The sequence below is a fragment of the Elephas maximus genome, chromosome 22 (genome assembly GCF_024166365.1).
Source record: "Elephas maximus indicus isolate mEleMax1 chromosome 22, mEleMax1 primary haplotype, whole genome shotgun sequence".
NCBI lineage: Eukaryota > Metazoa > Chordata > Mammalia > Proboscidea > Elephantidae > Elephas > Elephas maximus.
In genome coordinates this window covers 39,152,495-39,179,621 of record NC_064840.1, presented here as the reverse complement: position 1 = coordinate 39,179,621, position 27,127 = coordinate 39,152,495, and the positions used below count along the sequence as shown (strand labels likewise).

At 41.0% G+C, this 27,127-nt stretch overlaps 1 protein-coding gene across 4 annotated transcripts in view; it reads left to right on the top strand.

Annotated features, from left to right (window-relative positions):
* GATA4 (GATA binding protein 4) overlaps positions 1 to 27,127 on the top strand; it is a 141,263-nt gene that overhangs the window by 38,688 nt on the left and 75,448 nt on the right. For 2 of the 4 annotated variants that reach the window (XM_049866422.1, XM_049866425.1), the window contains exons 2-5: positions 16,816 to 16,982; positions 18,461 to 18,586; positions 24,403 to 24,490; positions 26,300 to 26,448. In XM_049866422.1, coding sequence (XP_049722379.1) covers positions 16,816 to 16,982; positions 18,461 to 18,586; positions 24,403 to 24,490; positions 26,300 to 26,448 — 530 coding nt within the window. Of the gene's footprint in view, positions 1 to 16,812; positions 16,983 to 18,460; positions 18,587 to 24,402; positions 24,491 to 26,299; positions 26,449 to 27,127 lie in introns of all 4 variants that reach the window. The other 2 variants (XM_049866421.1, XM_049866424.1) reach the window with 1 other exon arrangement.

Sequence of the window (27,127 nt, the reverse complement as noted above, 5' to 3'; positions counted from 1 at the left end):
TTTTGACTACTGTGGCTGTATAATAGCTTCTAAAATCAGGTAGAATGAGGCCTCCTCCCACTTTCTTCTTCTTTTTCAGTAATGCTTTACTTATCTGAGGCTTCTTTCCCTTCCATATGAATTTGGTGATTTGTTTCTCCATCACATTAAAAAATGTCATTGGAATTTGGATCGGAAGTGCATTGTATGTATAGATGGCTTTTGGGAGAATAGATATTTTTACTATGTTAAGTCTTCCTGTCCATGAGCAAGGTATGTTTTTCCACTTAAGTAGGTCCTTTTTAGTTTCTTGCAGTAGTACTTTGCAGTTTTCTTTGTATAGGTCTTTTACATCTTTGGTAAGATTTATTCCTAAGTATTTTATATTCTTGGGGGCAACTGTGAATGGTCTTGATGGAAAAGGCACTTTAATTAATTTATTTTTTTAAATTCATTATTTGGTGAATTCAAATAGTGTTTTTAAGGAAAAAAAGCCTAAGAACATAATCTGTATAGTTGTTTTTGAAAAAATTAACGTGATACCAAAACCAGGCAAAGACAACACACAAAAAAAGAAAACTGCAGACCAATATCCCTTATGAATATAGATGCAAAAATTCTCAACAAAATTCTAGCTAATAGAATTCAACAGCATTTCCAAAAATAATACATCATGACCAAGTGGGACTCATAACAGATATGCAAGAATGGTTCAACATTAGAAAATCAATGAACATGATCCAGCACTGTGATGGTTAAGATTGTGTGTCAACTTGGCTGGGCCGTGATTCTCAGTGCTTTGGCAGTTGTGATGTTGTCATCATTTTCTTGTTGAAATTTCATATGTGATCACCGCCATAATGGAATCTGCTTTGTGGTACCCGCAGGGGCAGGGCCTGTGGTGGCTCACCACCCCCTCAGCCTTCACTTCTCCACCCTCTGCCTCCTACTTCCTTCCTGCTCACCTTGCCAAGGCTTTTGGCTGGTTCTGAACCTGGAAGCTGCCTCTTATCTTCTGACCTCTGGTTCTTGGGACTTGAGCTAGTAGCTTACCTGTTGATATTGGGACTCGTCGATCTTCACAGCCTGCAAGCAAAAGTCCTGCTCCCCAGTCTGCCAGTGTTGGGTTTGCCAGCCTCTGCAGCTATGTGAATCAGGAGAAACCCTGCTTTGACCTTCACAGCCTGTGAGCGGGAGCCCTGCTTTCCAATCCGCCAACCTTGGATTTGCCAGCTTCTGCGGCTGCGTGAGTTGGGAGAGCCCTCTAATCCTCATCCATGGACTCAGGATATTCCAGCCTTTACAATCGCATGAGCTGTTTCCTTGATATAAATCTCTCTCTATATATATTTGGAAACCCTGGTGGCATAGCAGTTAAGAGCTACGGCTGCTAACCAAAAGGTCAGCAGTTTGAATCCACTAGGCACTCCTTGGAAACTGTATAGAGCAGTTCTACTCTGTCCTATGGGGTCGCTGTGAGTCGCAATTGGCTCGATGGCAACGGGTTTTTTTTTGCTTTATATATATATTTATACACTTTACTGGTTTTGCTTCTCTAGAGAACCCAGCCTAAAGCAACCACATAAATAAAACAAAAGAATCAAATCACATGATCATCTCAATCAACACAGAAAAGGTATTTGATAAAGTACAACACCCATCCCTGATAAAAACTCTCAACAAAATTGGAATAGAAAGGAAATTCCTTAGCATAAAAAAGGCTATTTATACAAAACCAACAACCAGTATCATTCTCAATGGAGAGAGACTGAACGCATTCCCCTTGAGAACAGGAGCTATGCTCTTTATCAACATTCTTCAACATGGTGCTGGAAGTCCTAGCTAGAGGAATAAAGCAAGAAAAAGAAATAAAAGACCTCCAAATTGGTAAGGAAAGAGGTAGAACTATCCCTATTTGCAGATGATATGATCCTATACATAGAAAACCCCAAAGAATCCACAAGGAAGCTACTGAAGCTAATAGAAGATTTTAGCAAAGTAGCAGGATACAAGGTTAACATACAAAAATCAGTTGGATTCATCCTCAACAACAAAGAGAACCTCAAAAAGGAAATCAATACCATTTACAATAGCCCCTAAGAAGATAAAATACTTAGAAATAAATCGAACCAGGGAGGTAAAAGACCTATACAAAGAAAACTACAGAATACCATAGCAAGAAACCAAAAGAGAGGTACATAAATGGAAAACATACCATGCTCATGGTTAGGCAGGCTCAACATTATGAAAACGTCAATACTACCCAAAACAATCTACAGATATAATGCAATCCCAATCCAACCAAATTCCAACAGTATTCTTTAACAAGATGGAGAAACTAATCATCAACTTTATATGGAAAGCAAAGAGGCCTCAGATAAGCAAAGCATTATTAAAGAAGAAGAACAAAGTGGGAGGCCTCATACTACCTGATCTTAGAAACTAGTATACAGCCACGGTAGTCAAAACAGCCCGGTAATGGTACAACAACAGACACATAGACCGATGGAACAGAATTGAGGGCCCAGACATAAACCCATCCGTCTATGAGCAGCTGATATTTGACAAAGGGCCAAAGTCTGTCAAATGGGGAAAAGATAGTCTCTCTAACAAATGATGCTTGCATAACTGGATGTCCATCTGTGAAAAAATGAAACAGGATTCACACCTCACACCATACACAAAAACTAACTCAAAATGGATCAAAGACCTAAATATAAAATCTAAAATGATAAAGATCATGGAAGAAAAAATAGGAACAATGCTAAGGGCCCTAATACATGGCACAAATAGAATACAAACCATAATTAACAATGCAGAAACATCAGCAGAGAAACTAGGTTAACTGGGAGCTCTTAAAAATTAAACACTTATGTTCATCAAAAAACTTCACCAAAAGAGCGAAAAGAGAACCTACAGACCGGGAAAAAAATTTTGGCTACGACATATCTAACAAGGGTCTAATCTCTAAAATCTACAAAATGCTCCATACCTCAACAACAAAAAGACAAATAATCCAATTAAAAAATGGGCAAAGGATATGAACAGACACTTCACCAAAGAAGACATTCAGGTAGCTAGCAGAAATATGAAGAAATGTTCACAATCATTAGCCGTTAGAGAAATGCAAATCAAAACCACAATGAGATACCATCTCATCCTGGCAATACTGGCACTAATTAAAAAAAAGAGAGAGAGGTTGTGGGGAGATTGGAACTCTAATGCTCTGCTAGTGGAAATGTAAAATAGTACAACTACTATGAAAAACAATATGGCGCCTCCTTAAAAAGCTAGAAATACAAATACCATACGATCCAGCAATCCCACTCCTAGGAATATATCCTGGAAAAATAAGAGCTGTCATACAAATAGACACATGCACACCAATGTTGATTGCAGCATTATTCACAATAGTAAAAAGAGGGAAACAACCTAAGTGACCATCAACAGAGGAATGGATAAACAAACTTTGGTACGTACACACAGTGGAATACTATGCAACAATAAAGAACAATGAGAAATCTGCAAAACATCTCACAACATGGGTGAAATCTGGAGAGCATTATGCTGAGTGAAATAAGTCAATCACAAAAGGACGAATGGTGCGTGAGACCACTATTAAAAAAACTTAAGAAAAGGTTTACACACAGAAAGAAACCATCTTTGATAGTCATGAAGGAGGGGAAGGGTGGGGAGGAAAAAACACTAACTAGACAATAGATAGTGGTAACTTTGGTGAATGGTAAGACAGGACACAATACTGCGGAAGTCAGCACAACTTTACTAAGGCAAGGTCATGGAAGCTTCATAGATACATCCAGACTCCCTGAGGGATGGAATTACTGGGCTGAGGGCTGGGGACCATAGTCTCAGGGGACATCTACTTCAATTGGCATAATGTAGTTCATGAAGAAAATGTTCTATATCCTGCTTTGGGGGGTTATGTCTGGGGGTCTTAAAGGCTTGCAAGCAGCCATCTAAGACACATTATTGGTTCTATCCTGTCTGCAGTAAAGGAGAATGAAGAAAACCAAAGATCAAGGAAAATATTAGCCCAAAGAGCTAAAGGACCACATGAACCACAGCCTCCACCAGCCTAAGTCCAGACCAATTAGATGGTGCCTGGCTACCACCATTGACAGCTCTGACAGGGATCACAGAAGAAAGTCCCAGACAGAGCTGGAGAAAAATGTAGAACAAAATTCAAATTCACACACACAAAAAAAGACCAGACTTACCGGCCTGACAGAGACTAGCAGAAACCCTGAGACTATGGCCCCCAGACACTCAGAACTAAAGCCACTCCTGAAGTCCATTTTCATATGAAGATTAGACAGGCCTAGAAAACAAAACAATAACACATGGAAGAACATGTTTCTCAGTTCAAGCAAATATATGAGACCGAATGAGCAACTCCTGCCCAAAAGCAGGCAGAAAGGGACAGGGAAAATGGAAGAATGAACATGGGGGTCCCAGGGTAGAAAGGAGGAGAGTACTCTCACATTACAGGAATTGCAACTGATGCCACAAAACAATACGTGTATAAATTTTTCAATGAGAAATTAAGTTGAGCTGTAAACTTTTACCTAAATCACAATAAAATTAAAAAATAATCATCTTAAATTTCCATATGTGTATATATATATATATATTTTTTACTGGGGCTTAGTTGTATTAATCATTCCCTTATCATTCACCATTTAGGTGGTTTCCAGTATGTTGCCATGAACATTTTAATAATGAACATTCCCTCCTTCCTTTTTCTGGGATCTTTTAATTTGTTTCAATTAATTATTAGAGCAGTTTTATGGCAAGCAAGAAATTTTATAGAAAGAGTGGGCTGGTTTTGAATGCAATATGGCATACTTTTCCATATATATGCATATGTAATTATATATATACATGTGTAATTATATGTACACGTATGTAATTATATATATGTGTGGGTATATATATATATACACACACACATTCTATTTGTGGATATACACACACACCCCACAGGCCCTGCATAGACAACACTCAGCCAAATTATTATGTGTGTCCAGAAACGGAATCAGGTAGACAACTAGGCATAGTGCTCAGATTTAAACCATCCTACTGGCATTATTGCTGTCTCACCAGATACTTTAGGACACTGGGTTTTGTTAAAATCTGATCAGAAAATATGTATTGAGTTTCTACAGATGGGATGCTATAGCTGGAGAGGCAATGTGGTGGCTGCAAAGGGTCACCTAATGTTTGTAGGACCTTAGGTGAGTCACTTACCATCTCTGGACCTTGGTTTCCTCCTCTGAAAGCACACATAATTCACTAAAATATCACTTACAGGATTTAAAACTGTGTGACATGTGCTACCTGCCCTCTAGAAGCCTTGTAGTCTTCATTGAGACAAGCTAACATAGATGGATGGTTCAGTGCAAACTGAACAAGGCAGGAATAAGAAGGGAGGGTGCAATTTGGGCTTAGTGCCTGTCTTAGTCATCTAGTGCTGCTATAACAGAAATACCACAAGTGGATGGCTTTAAGAAAGAGTTTATTTCCTCATAGTAAAGTAGGCTAAAAGTCCAAATTCAGGGTTATCAGGCCAGGAGAAGATTTTCTCTGTCAGCCTTCTCATCAATCTTCCCCCAGACTAGAAGCTTCTCTGTGCAGGGACTCCAAGTCCAAAGGACACACTCTGCTCCTGGCACTGCTTTCCTGGTGGTATAAAAAAAAAAAAAAAAAAAAAAAATTTTTTTTTTTTTTTTATGAGGTCTACCTGTCTCTCTGCTTGCTTCTGCCTTTTATATCTCAAGAGATTGACTCAAGACACAATCCAATCTTGTAGGCTGAGTCCTGTCTCACTAACACAACTGCCACCCATTCTCCCTCATTAACATCATAGAGGCAGGATTTACAGCATACAGGAAAATCACACAATACTGGGAATCATGGCCCAGCCCAAATGATACACTCATTTTTTGGGGAGACATAATTCAATCCATGACAGCACCCAAAGTCCAGTAAGGGTCAAACATTTCCAACTGGCCATAAGTGACCATAAAGCTGTCAGCCTAAAGTCCAGGGAGCTGTGAGATGTCAATGGCCAACTTCTGAGCCCAGCATTTAGTGCAATTTTGTGCACCTCTCTGGTGACAGGATTCTCTTCCTCCCCTCCACAGAGGTTCCTTGCATTCTGTTTGTGCCTTGTCTGTTGTTGTTATTGTTCTTAGGTGCTGTCCAGTCGTCTCTGACTTATAACAACCCTATGTACAACAGAAGGAGACACTGCCCAGTTCTGCGCCATCCTCGCAATTGTTGTTATGTTTGAGCCCAGTGTTGCAGCCACTGTGTCATTCCATCTTGTTGAGGGTCTTCTTTTTTGCTGATCCTCTACTTTACCAAGCGTGATGTCCTTCTCCAGGGACTGGTCCCTCATGATAATCTGTCCAAAGTTCTTGAGACGAAGACTTATCATCTTTGCTTCCAAGGAGCACTCTGGCTGTATTTCTTCCAAGATAGCCCATGGTACATTCAGTATTCTTCACCAGCACCATAATTCAAAGGCATCAACTCTTCATTGGTCTTCCTTACTCATTGCCCAGCTTTTGCATGCTTATGAGACAACTGAAAATCACGGCTTCGGTGAGGCACACCTTAGTCCCTAAAGTGACATCCTTGCTTTTTAATAGTTTAAAGAGGTCTTTTGCAGCAGATTTGCACATGCAATATGTCGTTTGATTTCCTGACTGCTGCTTCCATGGGTGTTGATTGTAGATCCAAGTAAAATGAAATCCTTAGACAACGTCAGCCTTTTCTCTGTTTATTATGATGTTGCTTACAGGTCCAGTTGTGAGGATTTTTGTTTTCTTTATGTTGATGTATGATCTATATTGAAGTCTTGTCTAGGAGTTGGTAAGTCAGCCTGACTGTATGTCACATGGTGACACTGGGGAGAAAAGTGGGAGTGCCGTCAACTGCAAAGAGAGCAAGTTTGTAGGAATGTAGGTCTCACGTTCAGAGGCCAATCCGAGGGCAACCACATATCTCAGGTTTAAGCCCATTGTACCAGAATAATTAGTAATATGCTATGCCCCCTTCACCAGAAGTGTTCCATTTTGGATGATAAATTATTTGGTCATCCTAATCAGTCCCAAATGGTGGGCAAAAAAACCCCCCAAAACAGCTAATTGTTCCCAGGTGAAGGGGCCTGGGGTCTGGAGGACAGGGGATCTGGTTGACACAGCAACCTGTAGTGACCCTAGCTCCCTCTGCGTGACTATTCTTAGGTCCCACACTGCAGGGTACTTGACGATTTGGGGTAGGAAGAAGGAAGAGGGCAGGGGCCCAGGAATGGTCCTCCCTGAACACCAAGGGAACTGAAAAGATGATGAAGAAACAACTAGGCAAAACAATGTTTGTCAAAAACTCATTATTATAAGGGCAAAACATCAACATTACAGAAAGTTTAAAAAATAGAACTTTAAAACACAACAGAATCTTTGCGTATTCCTAATTTTTTTTTTTAATTTTTATTGAGCTTCAAGTGAACGTTTACAAATCAAGTCAGTCTGTCACATATAAGTTTATATACACCTTACTCCATACTCCCACTTTCTCTCCCACTAATAAGTCAGCCCTTCTAGTCTCTCCTTTCGTGACAATTTTGCCAGCTTCCAACCCTCTCTACCCTCCCATCCCCCCTCCAGACATGAGATGCCAACACAGTCTCAAGTGTCCACCTGATACAAATAGCTCACTCTTCATCAGCATCCCTCTCCTACCCACTGTCCAGTCCCCTCCATGTCTGATGAGTTGTCTTCGGGAATGGTTCCTGTCCTGGGCCAACAGAAGGTTTGGGGACCATGACCACCGGGATTCCTCTAGTCTCAGTCAGACCATTAAGTCTGGTCTTTTTATGAGAATTTGGGGTCTGCATCCCACTGATCTCCTGCTCCCTCAGGGGTTCTCTGTTGTGCTCCCTGTCAGGGCAGTCATCAGTTGTGGCTGGGCACCAACTAGTTCTTCTGGTCTCAGGATGACGTAAGTCTCTGGTTGATGTGGCCCTTTCTGTCTCTTGGGCTTATAGTTATCGTGTGACCTTGGTGTTCTTCATTCTCCTTTGATCCAGGTGGGTTGAGACCAATTGATGCATCTTAGATGGCCGCTTGTTAGCATTTAAGACCCCAGACGCCACATTTCAAAGTGGGATGCAGAATGTTTTCATAATAGAATTATTTTGCCAATTGACTTAGAAGTCCCCTTAAACCATGGTCCCCAAACCCCTGCCCTTGCTCCACTGACCTTGGAAGCATTCAGCTTATCCCGGAAACTTCTTTGCTTTTGGTCCAGTCCAGTTGAGCTGACCTTCCATGTATTGAGTATTGTCCTTCCCTTCACCTAAAGTAGTTCTTATCTACTAACTGATCAGTAAATAATCCTCTCCCACTCTCCCTCCCTCCCTGCCTCATAACCACAAAAGTATGTGTTCTTCTCAGTTTACACTATTTCTCAAGATCTTATAATCGTGGTCGCATGCAATATTTGTCCGTTTGCCTCTGACTAATTTCGCTCAGCATAATGCCTTCCAGGTTCCTCCATGTTATGAAATGTTCCACACATTCGTCACTGTTCTTTATCGCTGTGTAGTATTCCATTGTGTGAATATAACACAATTTATTTAACCATTCATCCGTTGATGGACACCTTGGTTGCTTCCAGCTTTTTGCCGTTGTAAACAGAGCTACAATAAACATGGGTTGTGCATGTATCTGTTCACGTGAAGGCTCTTATTTCTCTAGGGTATATTCCGAGGAGTGGGATTTCTGGGTTGTATGGTAGTTCTATTTCTAGCTTTTTAAGAAAACGCCAGATAGATTTCCAAAGTGGTTGTACCATTTGAATTCCCACCAGCAGTGTATAAGAGTTCCAATCTCTCCGCAGCCTCTCCAACATTTATTATTTTGTGTTTTTTGGATTAATGCCAGCCTTGTTGGAGTGAGATGGAATCTCATCGTAGTTTTAATTTGCATTTCTCTAATGGCTAATGATCGAGAGCATTTTCTCATGTATCGGTTAGCTGCCTGAGTATCTTCTTTAGTGAAGTGCGTGTTCATATCCTTTGCCCACTTCTTGATTGGGTTGTTTGTCTTTTTGTGGTTGAGTTTTGACAGAATCATATAGATTTTAGAGATCAGGCACTGGTCTGAGATGTCATAGCTGAAAATTCTTTCCCAATCTGTAGGTGGTCTTCTTACTCTTTTGATGAAGTCTTTAGATGAGCATAGGTGTTTGATTTTAATTTTTCTTTTAAAACTGGTATCTTACCCCTTGGATCACAGGTGGGAAGGGGCCATGATGACTATCTTCTGGGGGTCCACATGTGTTTAATTTCCATATGCAGCAAAGGCAGTACATATTTTGTAGTGCTTTTAATAGAAATACAGCAGTCTCATGGACTTGACTGTACACAAAACAGAAGGTCCATGATATAATCATTGCTGACAAACAAATGAGAAATTTCTTCTGGAGTTAGTGAGCCTGCATTTTATGGAGAAACATTTATGCTGTAATTTTATCCCTAATTGTGGGGATTCTGAAAGGTCTCAAAACCTCGTCTTCAAAAAGATAAAGTCTACAAAGCATTTTTGCAAACTGGTGTTCTGAAGCTGTGCCTCAAAAAGTTTTCTGTGATTAAATGAGGTAGGAAAACAGCATATATGTGGCCCTGGACTTCTTATAGCCCCTGCAGGTAGCATGTTATATTGTGACCCAAACTATCTTTTTTGTACTGATTTTTAAACTACTCATGTTGACACGGCCTGCTATTGTCACTGGGGTAAAGGAAAGGGCCCCCACCAAGATGGTGAAGGCATCTACAGCCAGGTGCTTGTGGGGCTCTGGGCCAGCTCAGCTGTTTACGAGCTGTGTGGCCTGGCCAAGACCTAGCTTTGCTAAACCATGTTAACATTCCATCTATTGCTACTACTCTCTCCTCTTGCTCTGACCCTACTGAGCACAGACCAGTTACCTAATCATGCAGGTGGGTGCCGAGGTAGAAAATTTGGAGCTTTTAGAATTTCAAGGGAATAATGATTGATCTGTGGAAAGGAAAGATTGACTCTTCCACAGTTCTTTTGATGACAGAGAGATTGTTGCCTATGGGAATGTTCATTCCATCTCTCTCTTTGTAATTTCTAAAATCTCTCTTCATATAAAACAAAACAGTTTCCGTCAGTGAATTCTAACTCATGCCAACCCCATGTGTGTCAGAGTAGAGCTGTGCTCCATAGGCTTTTCAATGGCTATTACCTTTCATAAGTAAGTAAGGCCTTTCTTCCAAGGCACCTTTGGGGAGATTTGAACAGCCAACCTTTTGGTTAGTAGCCAAGGGTTTAGCCATTTGTGTCCCCCAGGGACAACTTTGCTTATTAGAGATCATTAACTCTTTACAATGTGCTATAAGTATTTTTCTCCAGTTTATCATTTGTTCCTCAACATCATCGTTGGACAGGTTTTCTTTCCTTTATCTTCCTCCCTCTCTCTCTCTCTCCTCTTTCTTTTTTTATGGTTTTTTATGCTCTTTTTATTCCTTTCAGAATGCCCTTGCTTGTTTGTGAATTTTTTTTTTTTTTTTAAACCTGAGTCATTCTTTCTCACCTAAGGTCTAAAGCCAGACTGCTAGGTAAATGTCACTGTTCCTTTTTTCAGCACTCAGAAGCCAAGTTCCCTGGACTCCCCAGGGCAGTTCTAGCAAGGCCTGTCAGTACGCTTCTGATCAACAGCTGCAGGAATTACAGAATAGGTGCTTTAATCCACGCCAGTCTGAAGATTGCTTGAGCTTTCTGCCCTCCCCTCAGCAGCCTCCCATCTCAGGCGTCTGTCCAACCCTGACAAAGCCCAGAAGACCAAAGCCTCAAGAGCTGCCAGGAAAACCTCAGGATTTGTTTGCAACTCAGAGCCCCAGATCTAGGCGCCAGCCCACTGACGGATCAGGCCCAGCCCAGTCCATCAAGAAATCCATGCACAGTTTCTGGTGAAGTTTGGCTGGGATGTGGGCCTGGGGTTTAGCAGGGGACATTTGGATGGGGCTAGGGATTTGTTCCTGATGTTCCTTTGATTCCATTTTGGTCCTTTGGGTGTTTATTTCTCCTGCCCAGCAGGCCCTCTCTCTCCTCATTGCCCTTTTGTCTAAGCTCAAGTCTTGCCTTTTCTATGAAATTTTCCCTCTTGGGTCACCTTGGCCTCTCATTTGTGGCATCAAATAACTACTCTGGGCATGGGGCCTTTCTTAGTTTTTGTTGGTAATTTTCATTGCATGTATGTGTCTTCTCTTCCCAAATAGAATGTAGAGTGATCTAGACAGCTAAAGATATGTGGCTGGGAGTAAGGGGTGGGGGCTACTGATAGAAGCCCAGGCACCATCACAACTTGTCACTTTATAATTCTTTGTTTTGTAACCCTAGCTAAACCAAAGCAACTTTGGGCAGAGATTTTGCCCCAATCTTGCCTAATATATCTCTATGTCCAGCACTTGCTACAAGGGCAGGTATAGCAGATTCATGGCAAAAGTCAGGGGTGCAGTGCTTTCCACAGAAACAATGGCATAAGATTGGATAAACTGTATCTGGGGGTGAAGGGTAGGGTCTCTCCACTATGGGCTCAGTTTAAGACCCAGGTCTCCCTAGTGAAGTGGAAGCCCCTCAAGAGAGTGGAGACCTGAGGGGTTTTTCTGTGGCAGGGCTGATGCTGCCCTGGTAGGACCAGGCTCCATGGCACCCACCGGGCAGGCTGGCACAGAAAGTGGCAGTGTCTGTCAGCCTTAGCGGCCACATGGAGATCTTTTGATTCAGTTCGCTTTCTCTCTAGCAGGTGGGACAAATCCAACTTTAGGGCTGTGCCCAGAGAATGTTGCCAACCATGACCCTGGTGTCTTGTCTCCTGTTTCTCTTGATAATCTTCCCTTCCTACTTCTTTCCCCGCTCCCTTCCTCTTCCATTTTTCCATCTCCCAGACCTGACTTGCTTACCTCTACTGATGTCCCTCAGGCAGACAGTGGGTGGATTTCCCAAGATGGATGGAGCAGGTCAGGGGAGAGGTCAGAGTCTTTGACTCTTGATTGTAGCAGTTCTCTGTGGGGAAGTCAGGGTTGGGATCCTTCAACCTCCTGGCCTACATTTTTCTTTCAGGCACTTGGGTGGGAGTAGTTTGTCTTAATTCCAAGGAATATGCATACTAAATTGGATACCTAGAAAATCACGTTGAATTTGTTTCCATTTTCACTTTTTTTTTTTTTTAAAGTAGGGCATGGATGAAAGGGAGGCATTAAATCCCCATTCTTGGGATTAGGACAAAATTAGCTTTGTGTATTTGATTGCTAAAGTTGTCATTAATTAATATTTCCCATTGAGACATCAGAAGTTCCCTGGCTCGTTCTGAAAGCTATATGCAATTCTGATCTTGGCCCCAGTTGTTTGAGAAAAGGTCAGATTCCCAAATCTCCTAGTTCTTTTATCTAACCCCCTCCCCATAACCCAGCACAAAGGTTTGTCCCTGGTCTTCTCCACTCCCTCCCAACCCCTCCAGCCCCTGCCTCCTAACAATAATCCATCATGGTTATCTCATTTGGTGTTTGCAAAGCACTTTACAGCCATTGTTGTAAGTTTTTCCTCTTATTTGCAAAGTCCTTTACAACTAATATTAGAGTCTTTCCTCAAAATGTAGGGTAATGCTAACCCACTTCCGAGAGTTAGATCCCCACTGCCAACTAAGTGGTTGGACCAATTCCCATGATACCCAGCTCTGGGTGGAACTTTCATAAATCAGACGTCAGGGCGGCACCCTCTGCCCTGCTCCTGCCCACTTGACAGCCAGGAAGCTCAGCCCAATGTATTTCTAGTGAAGAAATCAGAGGTGGTTGTTCACGCGAGGTCCACACAGGATGTTATTGCTGGTAGGTGCTAAGCAGAAGCTTTAAACTTTGTGCTCTCCATTCTTCAGTCCAAGGGAAGAAAAATACACACGTCAGGTGGAAGAAGACAAAACAGTCCCGTCCTCATTATGGTTTTGCAGCTGCATGGGTGATCAGATTTTGGTTTTTTATCAGATTTTTCTTTAAAGTAGGCAATTATGACATTACAGAATGTTTTGTTTTGTTTTGTTTTTAAAAGTCCACTGAATTTAACTAGCCTAACAATGATTTTTCCTGATAGTCTTAGCTACTACCACAGTGTTTTTGCCATTTTGTGTGCCGCATTTTTCATATAACATTGTGGGGTTGGGGATAAGCATTTTCCTCTACTGTTATGCCGTTTCGTAATAATCATTTAAAATTTTTATGTAACATTTCATTGAGCAGATCAGGTGACAAGATTTTGTGGTAGAAAATACAGAAATGTCTACACATTAGAGGTGGTAGTGGGTTGCAGGTAGACATGGCTGTGTCTGTCTGGATGTCTTTATGAAGCATGGCCTTTACCTCTTGTCCAGATTCTTCCTTCGGATACTATTAAAACACTTGATCATTCTATCTAGCTCAAGGCCTAGGTCAGACTTCTGCACTCCAGTCAAGAAGTGTCTGGCACCCAAGTCTCCAACTCAGTTAAGGGTGTGTTCTGAAAATGAATCAAATAATATTGTTACTCATTTTTGTTATTCAGGCCCAGTTCACCCAAGCAGATCATTAGCATTCTGAGAGCAAGGCTCCCTTTTAGCTCATACGGCATCTGTTGGAGTGCTTAAGTAGCAGATGCTCAGTAAATATTTGTTGCTGATAAATACATATTTGCCAACCTCCAATTCCTTTACCTGGATAGTAAGAGAATTGCTTGAATATGTAATCCATTCTTTGAGGAAGCATGAAGGAGTTTCTCAAGGCACTGTGAGGTGAGTAATTAGAGAGGAAGCCCTAAAGAATTGTTGAGGTGGCTTATTTAAAATGAGATTCTGTCCCCACATATAAAACAATAAGAAGGGAAAAGGGAATCATCCCTTCAAAAATGAGGAATGAATTATGAGATTATGTCTGTGGGAGAGTTCTTTATATAAATCTGAACGTAACAACAACAAAAAAACCCAAACCCAGTGCCATTGAGTCGATTCCGACTCATAGTGGCCCTATAGGATAGAGTAGAACTGCCCCACAGAGTCAAATCTGAACATAGACAATAAAATTGTTTGCTTATCTCTAAGAGGAGAAAATTGTGAGTCTTTATCTTTTAGAGCTACATACTGAAATATTTATGAATGAAATGATAGAATGACTGAGATTTTTCTGAATAACTCAGCATAAGGGAAAGTGGATGAAGGTATAAAAAGAAAAAAAAGTGAGACAAAATGGGCCACAAACTGTTGGAAGGTGGTTTATGGGTAATTAAGAGTTCATTTTTATATTCTGTGTACTTTTGAATATATGTAAATTTTTTCCAAAATAAGGAAAAAAAGAGTAAGAGGGTTACACCAGGTTTGGACTGGGAAAAAACAAAAAAACCAAACCTGATGCTGTCGAGTTGATTCTGACTCATAGTGACCCTATAGGACATAGTAGAACTGCCCTTATAAGGTTTCCAAGGAGTGGCTGGTGGATTCAAACCACTGACCTTTTGGTTTAAAAAAAACAAAAACAAAAACAAAAACTTTTGCCATCGTTTCGGTTAAAACTGAAAAGTTCTCTAGATAGTATCTTGGTTCACTTTTGGCGTTGTAGTGCCATCTAGTGTTTATTACAAAAACCCAAAAAATAACTATATTGCTAGCGCTTCCAAGAGGGAAGATGTAGAGGTGAAGGGGGGACTTTGTCTAATGAGGTCCTTTGAACCTCACTGTGAACTCCACTTGCCTTTCTAGTTCCCTTATGGTAGAGTCTGGGGTTGAGGGGAGACGGGCTGACCGGTCACACACAGGATGGCATATGGTTGTTGAGGTGGTTTCCATCCTGGTGTTCCAGATAATTGCTCACTTCACGCTTCCCAGGCTGGAGGAGCAAACTGTGCACAGGAGTCACCATTTTGTTGCAGCTCTGAAGGCAGCTGACCTTGGTGACAGGGATCTTAGTATGACCCAGGTGCAAAAATAGCCTCTCTTGTGACTGGTGTGTGCTCAGCTCCCTGGCATGAGCAAACAGCCCCTCACACCTGCACATTATTTACTTGGTGTAGACACACAGCTACTTGTTTGCAGGTGCAAATGACTATTTATGTACCCAGAGTTGGGGGTAGGGCTCCCTTGCCTATCTTTTTCTCAACCTGGTCCACAGGACACTCAAAATATGCAACCTTAAACCTCAGGGCTGGGTCCTGATAGATGAGGACCTTTTAAAGACATCACTACCACCCCTTCACTGAAGAAGAAATCACCCTTGCCTCTGGCAGCAGGACAAGAAAGATACAAGACCAGGAGAGCTATGCTTAGTTACAGAAGATGCAGGGATTGCAACTAATGTAATAAAACAATTTGTATATAAAATTTTTGAATGAAAAACAAATTTGTGCTGTAAACTTTGACTTAAAACACAATAAAATTAACAAAAAAGAAAAAAATTCAGGAGTCAGAGAGAGCTCTTGCAGTCCGTTAGCCAGGCTGTATATAAAGCACAGGGAATAAGAAAACTGGCCCAGCTTGTCTCACAAGGGCAACTAAAATGGATGCGAATGGAATTTTCAATTGTAAAATTCTATAGAAATGGAAGATGAAGATAATGATGGCGAGGATATTTAACTGAGTGCAGTATAGTGACAAATGATAACTTTTTTCTGATAGAAGTATAAATTATCATACTTAATTGGCTTTAAGATGTCATTGCTTATCACTTATAATATGTACCTTTATTTTGTGTAACGATAAGCAAAATGTCGTGCCAGTTAAACTATGATGCAGCATAAGGTACATCCCTATTTCAGATACATTAAAATAGGAAAAATAAATTAATGAAATACACTGGTATAGCTTTTTTGCAGAGCAGTTTAAAAATTATTAAGAGCTTTAAAAAAAATTAGTTTCTGACTCAGTAATCCTATTTCTAGGAGAATAACCTAAAGAATAATTAGAAATGCAAAAATTTGTGTGCAAAATCAACAGTATTTATAAAACAAATTAGAAATAGTTAAATGATAAAAGTTCAATGATAGCACATTTATATAATGGAATATTATACTGCCTTAAAATGAATTTATGAGAGATTTCTAACATGGTAAAATGCTTTGGTACTACGTGAAAAACACAGGCTCAAAATTATATATCGCTTGACCTCAACGAGGAAAAAACATGCCAATATAGAAAGCATTGCAAGGAATGTAACAGAATGAAATGCTGACACTGGTGATCTTTGGTTTTAGATGATCTATAATTTCTTCACACATTTCAGTATTTTCTAGTTTTCCTATATATGCTATTTTTAATCAAAGGGGAAAACAATCTCAATTTTGAAAGAGAAAAAGAAGCTCTGAGCAGACCTCAGTGTTAGGAGAGAGCCTCAAGGCTTTAGGCTCTGAAAGAGAACCTGGGACTAAAATCCAGATGTCTGGCCCCTGGCCCCTAGCCCCTGGCCCCTGGTCCCTGATGATTGCTACCAACTCTCTTCCTTTTCTTGTGATTGGAAGATCCCTGCTGTATCTGGGGTGCCCGAAAGTAAAAATGTTCACTTCCATCACAGCCTGCTGAGCTACTCCTCTAGGAGTTGAGGCCAGGGTAAGGAAATGTGAGGGCAGGCCAAGGTGATCTTGCATTCCTGGAAGGAAATGTTCCTTCCAAGAAAAAGGCATTATTTCTTTGGTCTCTAGATTCTCAGACATGAGATTTCTTGGCATAATCACAAAGTTAATCCTCTGTGTTTTTCTCCTGTTATTTTTCACCCAGTAGATATGTTTGATGACTTCTCAGAAGGCAGAGAGTGTGTCAACTGTGGGGCCATGTCCACCCCACTCTGGAGGCGGGATGGGACAGGGCACTACCTGTGCAACGCCTGTGGCCTCTATCACAAGATGAATGGCATCAACCGGCCCCTCATCAAGCCCCAGCGCCGGCTGGTAAGAAAGTCCCTCAAATTCCTTAAGTCCGGCAGCTTGCAGAATGGCCGCACGTCTCTGGCTCCTTCTCAGGACATGGTTCAGGACTCTTGCCTCAGTGGGTTATCTGGTACTTCTCTGGTTTTGAATTTTGGGATTCAAGCTACCTACACTTTAAAAATGAGGGCAGTAGTGATTCAGTGGTAGAATTCTTGCCTTCCACGTAGGAGCCCTGGTTTTGATTTCCAGCCAGTGCATCTCATGCACAGCCAGCACCCTTCTGTCAGTGGAGGCTTGCATGTTGCTATGATGCCGAACATATGTCGGTGGAGCTTCCAGACTAAGACTGACTAAGAAGAAAGGCCTAGTGATTTATTTCCATATATCAGCCAGTGAAAACCCTATGAATCACTATAGTCAGATCTACAATGAATCACGAGGATGGCACAGGACCAGGCAGTGATTCCTTCTGTTGTGCACGGAGTCGCCATGAGTCAGGAGCAGACTCAATGACAGCTAACAATACAATACTTTTTAAAAGAAAAGTGTGGGTCAAGGGTTTAGGTGGGTGGATAGGGAGAAACACAGTAATTTTTCACACCTTAAGAGTGAGCTTGAGCTACAAGGATTTTCCAGACCATTTAGTTCAACCCCTTAAATACACAGAAGTGAAAACTGAGGATCAGGAAAGCTAAGCGGCTTGCCCACAGTAACACGATGTCTCAAATCTGGAACCAGAATTCAGGCTTCCTGGTTCCCAACCCAGTATTGTCTTTTGTGTCTCATATTATACTCATATCAACTGTAAGAGGAAGGTTAACCCAGAGGCTGTTATTTACCTTGTTTTCAGATGATAAAACTCAAAGCCCAGGGAGGCTGAGCAGGTTGTGTAGGGCCCTGTAGCTGGTGAAGAGTCTGGAATTGGGACTGGGACCCAGGTTTTTCACTCCTGGTTCAGTGCTCTTTTCTATTGAAATCTGATTTTGATCAACACCAACTAGCTTATGTATATATAAGGGAGGGAAGAACATAACCCTGATGTTTCCCTTTCTTGTGATCCCAAGGCCCGTCCTAGACCTTGATGACACTTGGATACAATAATTCCCTGCCCACCACCTTGAAGCACCTCCTCTGAAGCCAAAATTAATTCTACTTTTGGGAGAAGATTTTCTTCTAACAGCACCGCATTTGCTTGGTTGTTCATTTGAAGTCAAATGACTAACAAGTGCCACAGTTAGGACTGGAAACCAGGTTTTCAGTGCCCAAATTCACTCTTTTTCTCTTGCAGCAGAAGTCTCTGTTCTTATTCACATCTAGGAGTGGCTTACGTAACAGGAGAATCTGGCCCTATAACTGGTCTGATTCTCACACAGGGCCATTATGACTAACCCTGCTGCCCATTTCAGGAGGGCCTAGCTCCCTGGCATTCCATGTGAAATAGCAAAGTAGGAGAGCCTGCCTTTGACTTGTACTTGAAGGGTTTGTTTCCTGTGTTGCAGTCGGCCTCCCGCCGAGTGGGTCTTTCCTGTGCCAACTGCCAGACCACCACTACCACTCTGTGGCGCCGCAATGCCGAGGGCGAGCCCGTGTGCAATGCCTGTGGCCTCTACATGAAGCTCCATGGGGTAAGTATATCCCACTCCTCCTCCCACAGCCTCCCAGGTCCTGCCAGGCAGGGTGACTACCTTGATCTTTTCCAGTCACTCAATTCTCACTTTTACCTTTTTTCCTCAGACTATAATTCATATTTTTTTTTAACAAAGATACTTACATTTGGAAAGGACCTAAAGCATTCTTGCTGGTCTCTTTGATCTCTAACATTGCTTAAGTCTTAATTCACATTTTACAAATGAGGAGACTCAGAAATAGTCTATATATGGTAACATGATACAACAAAGGTAACATTTAATTAAATGGATAAAAGGATAGTTTAAGAATAATAAAACCCATTGCCATCGAGTCGATTCTGACTCATAGCGACCCTATAGGACAGAGTAGAACTGTCCCATATGGTTTCCAAGGAGCAGATGGTGGGTTCAAACTGCTGACCTTTTGGTTAGTTGCCAATCTCTTAACCACTGCACCACGAGGGCTCCATTTAAGAAAAATAGTATTGACATAATTGAATATTCATGTGGAAAAAAAAAACAAAGCTTAACTTTGATCTCCTACCATACACAAAAGTAAATTTAGATGAATTAAAGATAATAAATGTAAAAAAAACCTTTAAATAGTTAACATAAAATACTAGAAGAAAATGTGGGAGGGGGAGAAGGAGCAGTAGTTATATAACCTTGGGGATGTGCAGAGAACTTAAGTAAATTTTAAAAACCCTTAAGCCATAAAAGAGAAGTTAGATGTATTGGATTACATAAATTTTTATTATTAGCATATAGAAAAAGATACCTAAAGAAAGTAAAAACCAATACACATATATATCAGGAAAAGGATTAGTATTTCTGGTATATAAAGAGCTTCTTTTTTAAGCTCTAAGCTCCTTAGAAGCTCATTATGTTCTCATTTGGAACAATCTTTATTATATAGTGATAAAAAAAAAAAAGTGAAGAACAGTTTACATAGTATGGTGCCATTTTTATAAAGAAAGGGGAAAAGAATAATTTATACGTAGTTGCTCATATATATACACAGAATATCTCTGGAAGAATACATGAGAAAAATTGGTAACACAGGATACCTCTAGGAAAAGGAACAGGGTGAGTGGGGAGAAAGGATTGGAAGGAAACCTTTATCATGCTGTACCCTCTTTGTACCTTTTAGATGGTCCATGAGCAAGTCTTACTTCTTCAAATATAAATTATATTAAAACAAAACAAGCAAAACAAAACCAAAGAGATTCATAGACTAATAAGAAAATGCCAATCCATTTTCCCTCCACCTCCCAAAAGGCACAAAAAATATGAACAGACAACTCACAGAAGTCCAGATAGCCATTAAACATATGCTGAAATGCTGGACTTCACTGAAAATCAGGGAAATGTAAACTAAAACAACCACGATATACTCTATTTCGCCTATACGTTTGGCAAAAATTAAAATGTGTGATGATACCTAGTGCTGTGTGGATTTGGGGAGTATTATGGATTGAATTATGTCCCCCAAAAAATATGTGTATCAATTTGGTTAGGCCATGATTCCCAGTATTGTGTGGTTGTCCTCCATTTTGTGATTGTAATTTTATGTTGAGAGGATTAGGGTGGGATTGTAACACCACCCTTACTGAGGTCACCTCCCTGATCCAAGAAGGGAGTTTCCCTGGGGTATGGCCTGCGCCACCTTTTATCTCTCAAGAGATAAAAGGAAAGGGAAGCAAGCAGAGAGTTGGGAACCTCATACCACCAAGAAAGCACCACCCGGAGCAGAGTGTGTCCTTTGGACCTGGGGTCCCTGTGCCTGAGAAGCCCCTTGACCATGGGAAGATTGAGGACAAGGACCTTCTTCCAGAGACGACATAGAGAGAGAAAGCCTTCCTCTGGAGCTGATGCCTTAATTTGGACTTTTAGCCTACTTTACCGTGAGGAAATAAATTTCTCTTTGTTAAAGCCATCCACTTGTGGTATTTCTGTTATGGCAGCACTAGATAACTAAGATAGGAAGTAATATGGTCTCCTACATTGCTGATTTGTATGTGAATTACTACCTTAACTTCAAGAAATTAACCTGGAAGTACACAGTAAAGATAAAAACACATACTTTCTCACTTAAAAAAAAAAAATTGTTTATTGTACTTTAGATGAAGTTTTACAGAACAAACTAGTTTCTCATTAAACAGCCAGTATACACATTGTTCTATGACAAAAACACATACTTTTTGATCTAGCAGCTCTATTTTTGGGAAACTGGCTTATAAAAAAATAGAAGAGCCAGTACATTACAAAATACATTTAAGTTGTTTATTGCTGCAGAGTTTGTAGTGGCAAAAACTAGAAATAAACTTAATGTCTGTCTTAGTTATCTAGTGCTGTTATAACAGAAATACCACAAATGGATGGTTTTAACAAAGAAAAATTTATTTCTTCACAGTAAAGTAAACTTAAAAGTCCAAATTCAAGGCGTCAGCTCCAGGGGAGGGCTTTCTGTCTCTGTCGGCCTACTCATCAGTCTTCGCCTGGACTAGGAGCTTCTCTGCGCCAGAACCCCAGGTCCAAAAGACAGGCTCTACTTCTGGTACTGCTTTCTCGGTGGTATGAGGTCCCCCTGTCTCTCTGATCTCTTCTCTCTTTTATGTCTTAAGAGATTGCCTCAAGACACAATTCCGTTTTGTAGGTTGAGTTCTGCCTCACTAACACAACTGCTGCCCATCCTCCGTCATTAACATCATTGAGGCAGGATTTACAACATACAGGAAAATCACACAATACCAGGAAGGAAATCATGGCCCAGGCCAACTGATAACACACATTTTTGGGGGGACAAAATTCAACCCATGACAATGTCTAATAAGGGAATTGAATAAATATGGCATATCCCATTATATGGACCATTATGCAGAAATTTGAAAATAATAAGTTAAAGCTGTCTTGAGTTGGAGTAATAAAAAGTCACATTTCAAAGTAGTAGGTATAGTATAACCCAATCTGGGAATGAGGGGTGCATTAAGCACACACACACACACACACACACACAAATATAGATGGATGGATGGATGCATATATACATACATACAGGTATAGACATGTATGTATACACACGTTTGAGAATAAAGGAATATGTAAGCATACATACCAGACTGTTAACACCAATGGCCTCTTAGGGATAGGATTGGTGGTAATGGGGTGAGGTAGAAGTTGTTATTAATATTCAAGCATCTTTTTATTGGTTTCTTATTATAATAAAAAAGGCTAAAAATATAATGAAAAATGCTTATAAGAAATACACTTATATCTGCAAAGAGTTGTATATAAGTATGTTTGCTGAATCATTGTAACAGTGAAAAAGAAGGAAAAAAACCTTTGAAAGGGAAATGGTTAAAGAAGCTATTGTTTTCATTGCTGCACCACCAGGGCTCCATTTTTCAGTACCAAAAAAAAAACCCCAAACCCGTTGCCATCGAGTTGATTCTGACTCATAGCAACTCTATAAGACAGAGTAGAACCGCCCCACAGGGTTTCCAAGGAGCACCTGGTGGATTCAAACTGCTGACCTTTTGGTTAGCAGCCATAGCTCTTAACCACTATGCCACCAGGGTTTCCTGTTTTTTCAGTAGGAGAATGGTAAAAGAAACTAATAGGGAACTATTAAAAAGAATGAGATAGATCTACAAGTACTAAAATGGGACTTTCTCCATTGAATGAAAAAACCCAGACCCAGAACACAAGTGTAGTCTGGTTCCCATTTAGGTTACAAAGGAAAGATCTTCATTTGTATGCATGGAAATTTATATACTTTAAAAAAAAAAAAAAAAAAAGATTTAAAAAGTTGGAAAAGACAGTGCAAGGTAAGGGATTGGAAATGAAGGATCACATCATGCTTTTATACTTCAGTATGTTTAAATCTTTTATAATAAGAATGATTTCATGAACTATTACTGTGATTTAAAAAATTAAAAGTAAAAAAAGTACTTCATGTATAAAGAGGATCAAAAGGTTTAGAGTTAACCAGTCATGAGAATGCTTGGAAGGAGGTACATGAAGAGGAGAAAGAAGGAATGTAGAAGATGGTGTCAAGAGGAGTCATTTGATATGGGGACTCAAGAAGGAGGGAGTCAGCAATGTTTGGAGGTAGTAGAGGTGCCCTTGTACACAGCAGTAGCAGAAGGAGAGCAATGGAAGCAGGAGGGGGCCTAGCACTTGTTGAGGAGAAGTTTCTAAATGAAAGGTACAAGGACAGTAGGATTTGGCTAAGAAGCAGGGGTCTAAAAAATATTTTTAAGGTAGGCATGACCTACACACATGTGAAGTTCTAGCAGGAGAACTAGGAGGAGTCTGAAAGCACACTGAGATGGACGGGAATAAGCATGAAGGCAAGATTCCTCTGGAGTCAGGATGGGCTTCAAGTGGGTCCAGTTAGGCCTGCAAGGCGTTAAGGGAGGACACCTTCCTCCAAAGGTGGGAAAGGATAGGAGGGTATTGGTACAGCCACAGTGAGATGACGAGGGTGGGAAGTGGGAATGCTACCTCAATCTAACCCTTCAACAGAGTAGTACCAATCACCATGAAGTTGAGTCAACTCATGGTGAACCCCTGCGCATCAGAGTAGAACTGTGCTCCATAGGGTTTTCAGTGGCTGATTTTTCAGAAGTAGATTACCAGGTGCCTCTGGGTAGACTTGAACCACCAACCTTCTGGCTAGCAGCTGAGCACATTAACTCTTTGCACAACTCAGAGACTCCCTACTAAGAGTAGGAGGCAAGCTCACTTATACTAGTGCATTTCTCTTAACCATTCCATGTTCATATCTTTGATGAAGTATTGCTTTTCTTTAGTATTTGCAGATGTGGCCTTTATTAGTCTCACACAATAAACAAGCATAGACCAGGGTCTAAAAGATTTGGCCTGGCTTAAAAGAAACCAGAAATAGGTAAAGAAAAGTATTTTAAAATATTGGAAAGATGACCTGCGGTCCTACTCCCTGAATACTTGTTTAGGCATCTTTGAAAGGACCTAAAAGCATGACTCGTGACAGTCACTTCTTGATTATGAATGATCAGATGTGATAAAGTATTGTCCATGGACCGTATTTCAGGATCTGGCCCTGGGGCAGTCTCTCTAATATTATCCCTTGCCACTCACCCATGGAAACACCATTATTTGCTCCAAACAGACTCCATGCTGTGCAGAGCTGCTGTAAGTAAGACAACTTAACATCCTGACTCACCCAAGACTGTCCCAGTTTATGCCTGTTTTCCTGGCATATCGTGCTCCCTTTTCACTTTCACAGTTTGCTGGTTTGGATGGTAAATTAAACACTTTTGCACATACTATTGCAACTGTCTGAAATCCTTCATCTACTTTCGAACCACCTACAACTCAGGTGTCACCTCCTCAGAGAATGCTCCCTTGATAGCCTCATGTGCTATTCCCCTTCTTCCCCAGTCCAGACCAGAGTTCAGTGTTTCTTCTTTGTTCTCCCCTATCACCTACTAGAGTCTGGTTATTTTCTACTTGTCTGTCTTTCCCACTAACCTGCAAACCTCTTGAGGAAAGGAACTATGTGTTTAATTCCCTATTTCTTCAAGGTGTAGTATAATATCCAGCATATAATACAGGTGCACAATACATTTTTTCAAATAGCATTGACTTCTTTCTCAGCAGCAGTGTTCCAAGGGCCTATTCATGTAGCCTGAGGCCCAAAGTTTGTAGAGTGATTGCTTAGATATTGCCTTCTCATAGCGTATGTATGTGTGTGTATGCTTAAATACTGTAGCAGATTATATACAAATGGAAAACCATATATATACATATATTGTCTTGTGATCTCCTAGGTCCCCAGGCCTCTTGCAATGCGGAAAGAGGGAATTCAAACCAGAAAACGGAAGCCCAAGAACCTTAATAAATCTAAGACACCAGCAGGTGAGGGAAAGATACATGTGTGATTATATGAATAATTCAGTAGTTCTCAGTGTGTGAGAATACTGTATTCTTGGCTAGATGGGCCACCTCAGGCTGCCATAGGACAGAATAACTTCGTTCATCCTAGGCTTTTCAGGACAGAATAACAAAAAAATAACAACACTATGTGACATACTGTGAGCTTTTGAATTAGGCTCAACTCACACTGTGGCCTGATTATTGCCAGTTGCAAAGACTGCAGTGGGCCAGCTGGGCTAGCTGAGGGCCTTAAGGAAAGAGTAACACTGCTTGTTCTCTCCATCTATAGTGCCACAGGCTCTCTCTCTCCTGAGAACTCAATTCCTTTCAGTTCTCCTTAAGTTAATTCGGGTCTAGAAGGACAGGGTCACACTAATTATGTTCACAACAGATTTGTGATCCAAAGTATATAGCATTATGTATTTGTACTTTGCATCAACTCAATGGCAATGGTTTTGATGTTTTGGTTTTTATTTGTACTTTAGGAGTCCCTGGGTGGCTCGAATGGTTAAGTACTGAACTATGAACAGAAAGGTTGGTATTTTGAAGCCACCCAGAGGTGCCTCAGCAGACAGTCTTCATGATCCTGCTTCTAAAAGTCACAGCCTTGAAAACCCTAATGAGCAGTTCTACTCTGAACACATGGGGTCACCAGCAGTTGGAACTGACTCAACAGAAGCTAACAACAATTTTTACTTTAGGAAGCCTCTTCATAAACATTATCTCAATGATCTCACAAAAGCACCATGAGACCCAATTTAATAATGCTCATTTTACTAAGCAAACTGAGGCTCAGAAAGGGCAAATGACTTAACCAGAATCACACAGCTATTTATGGGTAGGTCTGGAATTAAACCCAAGTATTTAGACTTCAGAATCAATAATGTGTTCAAAACACCGCTCTACTTTCTTAATTTCTAGACTGAGAATGAGAACTGCTCATGTCCCCAATCAAGAGCATTACTTACTTAGTACTGCTACCAAATTAAACATTTGACTGGTAAATGCCACAGTAACAGAGAAAATAAATTAGCTGATCTGATGGGAAGTTTATCTTCTAATCTAAAGCATGACAAAGTCAGATAAATTGCCCTTTTACACTGCTGAGAACATGACCAAAGTTTTACTTTTCTAGGCTTCACAACGACCTACTCCTTATGGCAGTCATATTTCTTACTAGAACTTTCAGGGTCTTCCTGCTTCCTCCATCCTTGGGTAATCGCATTTTCTCAGATGTAGTAATCACAGGGAGAACATTCTTCAGGTCCACAATCCCCTCTCCAAAATTCCAAAGCCAGAAAGCTAGATTCAGCAGCAACGCCTAATCTGGACAGATAGGAAGCTATTTATAGTTTTTTTAATCCCACTTAGGGTAAAAAAAAAAAAAAAAAAATTTTTTTTTTTTTTTAGGGTAAGTATTCACATGTTTTGCTGGAGAAATATTAATATATCAATTACAGGGTGTTCTCTTATATTCCGCTGGGGGTATTATATAATATACAGTATTTGCGCTTTTTAAAATGGAAAAAGTTTTGAATCCTGAAATAGGTATAGCCTCAAGGGTTTGGGATAAGGTTTGGTGAGGCTGCCATTTGAAAAAATCCCCTTGAAATTCTAATACTTCTGCCCCATTTTGAGAACTGTTGCCCTACACTGATGAAGGACCCCTGCTTCTCTCCCCAGCAAATGTAAATAAAGCCATTAGCACAGACCTATCCAGGCTGTCTCAAAGGACCGCCATCTATTTGTCCCTGCCCCTGGTCTGGGTGTCCTGACTCTGCCTTGTTCCAGGTCCTTCAGGCAGTGAGAGCCTTCCTCCCACCAGCAGCGCTTCCAGCAACTCCAACAACGCAACCAGCAGTAGCAGTGAAGAGATGCGCCCTATCAAGACAGAGCCTGGGCTGTCAGCTCACTACGGGCATACCAGCCCCATGTCCCAGGTATGCCCAGTAGGCAGCGGTGGCAGGACTTCGAGTGAGGCAGTAGACTCAGTACAGGTACCCTCGCACCATGCAACTCTGCCAGGCCTCCAGTAGGTGGCAGGCTCTGAGCTGTACCAGCTGGACTGAAAATCCCCAGATACAGAGCTACTCAGTTACCTTAGTGTTCCACCTGAGGCCATGGGCTGTCTGCACAAGGGTATTTTATCAAGCGACAGTGATTTTGGACACACAACTTCAATACACATTTTCAGCAGCTACCCAAGACCTTTGGGGATACAGGACATGGATGTCAGGGTGACACACAATATGAGGGGTAGGAAGAGAGCACACTACAGCCTGAATCATACTGTGAGTGCTGGGGCTAGGGGAGACTGGCTGTAGGAGGAAGAGGAGAGGGATCTCTAGGTAAGTCTATTCTCCTAAGTGAGAGGTGGTTTGATTTTGGCCTAGAGTTTTAACAGGATGAGGTAGGGAAGGAGGACCCTCCTGGCAAGGGTAGAGGCTTGGAAACCTGCAGAGGGCAGCATGGGTGGGTAAGTCAGGGGATTGATGAAGACGTTACAGGTAGAATGCCATTGTTTTTGTTTTTTTATAATTTTTTTACTTTTGTTGTTGCTGTTGAGAATATACTCAGCAAAACATATACCAATTCAACAGTTTCTATATGTACAATTCA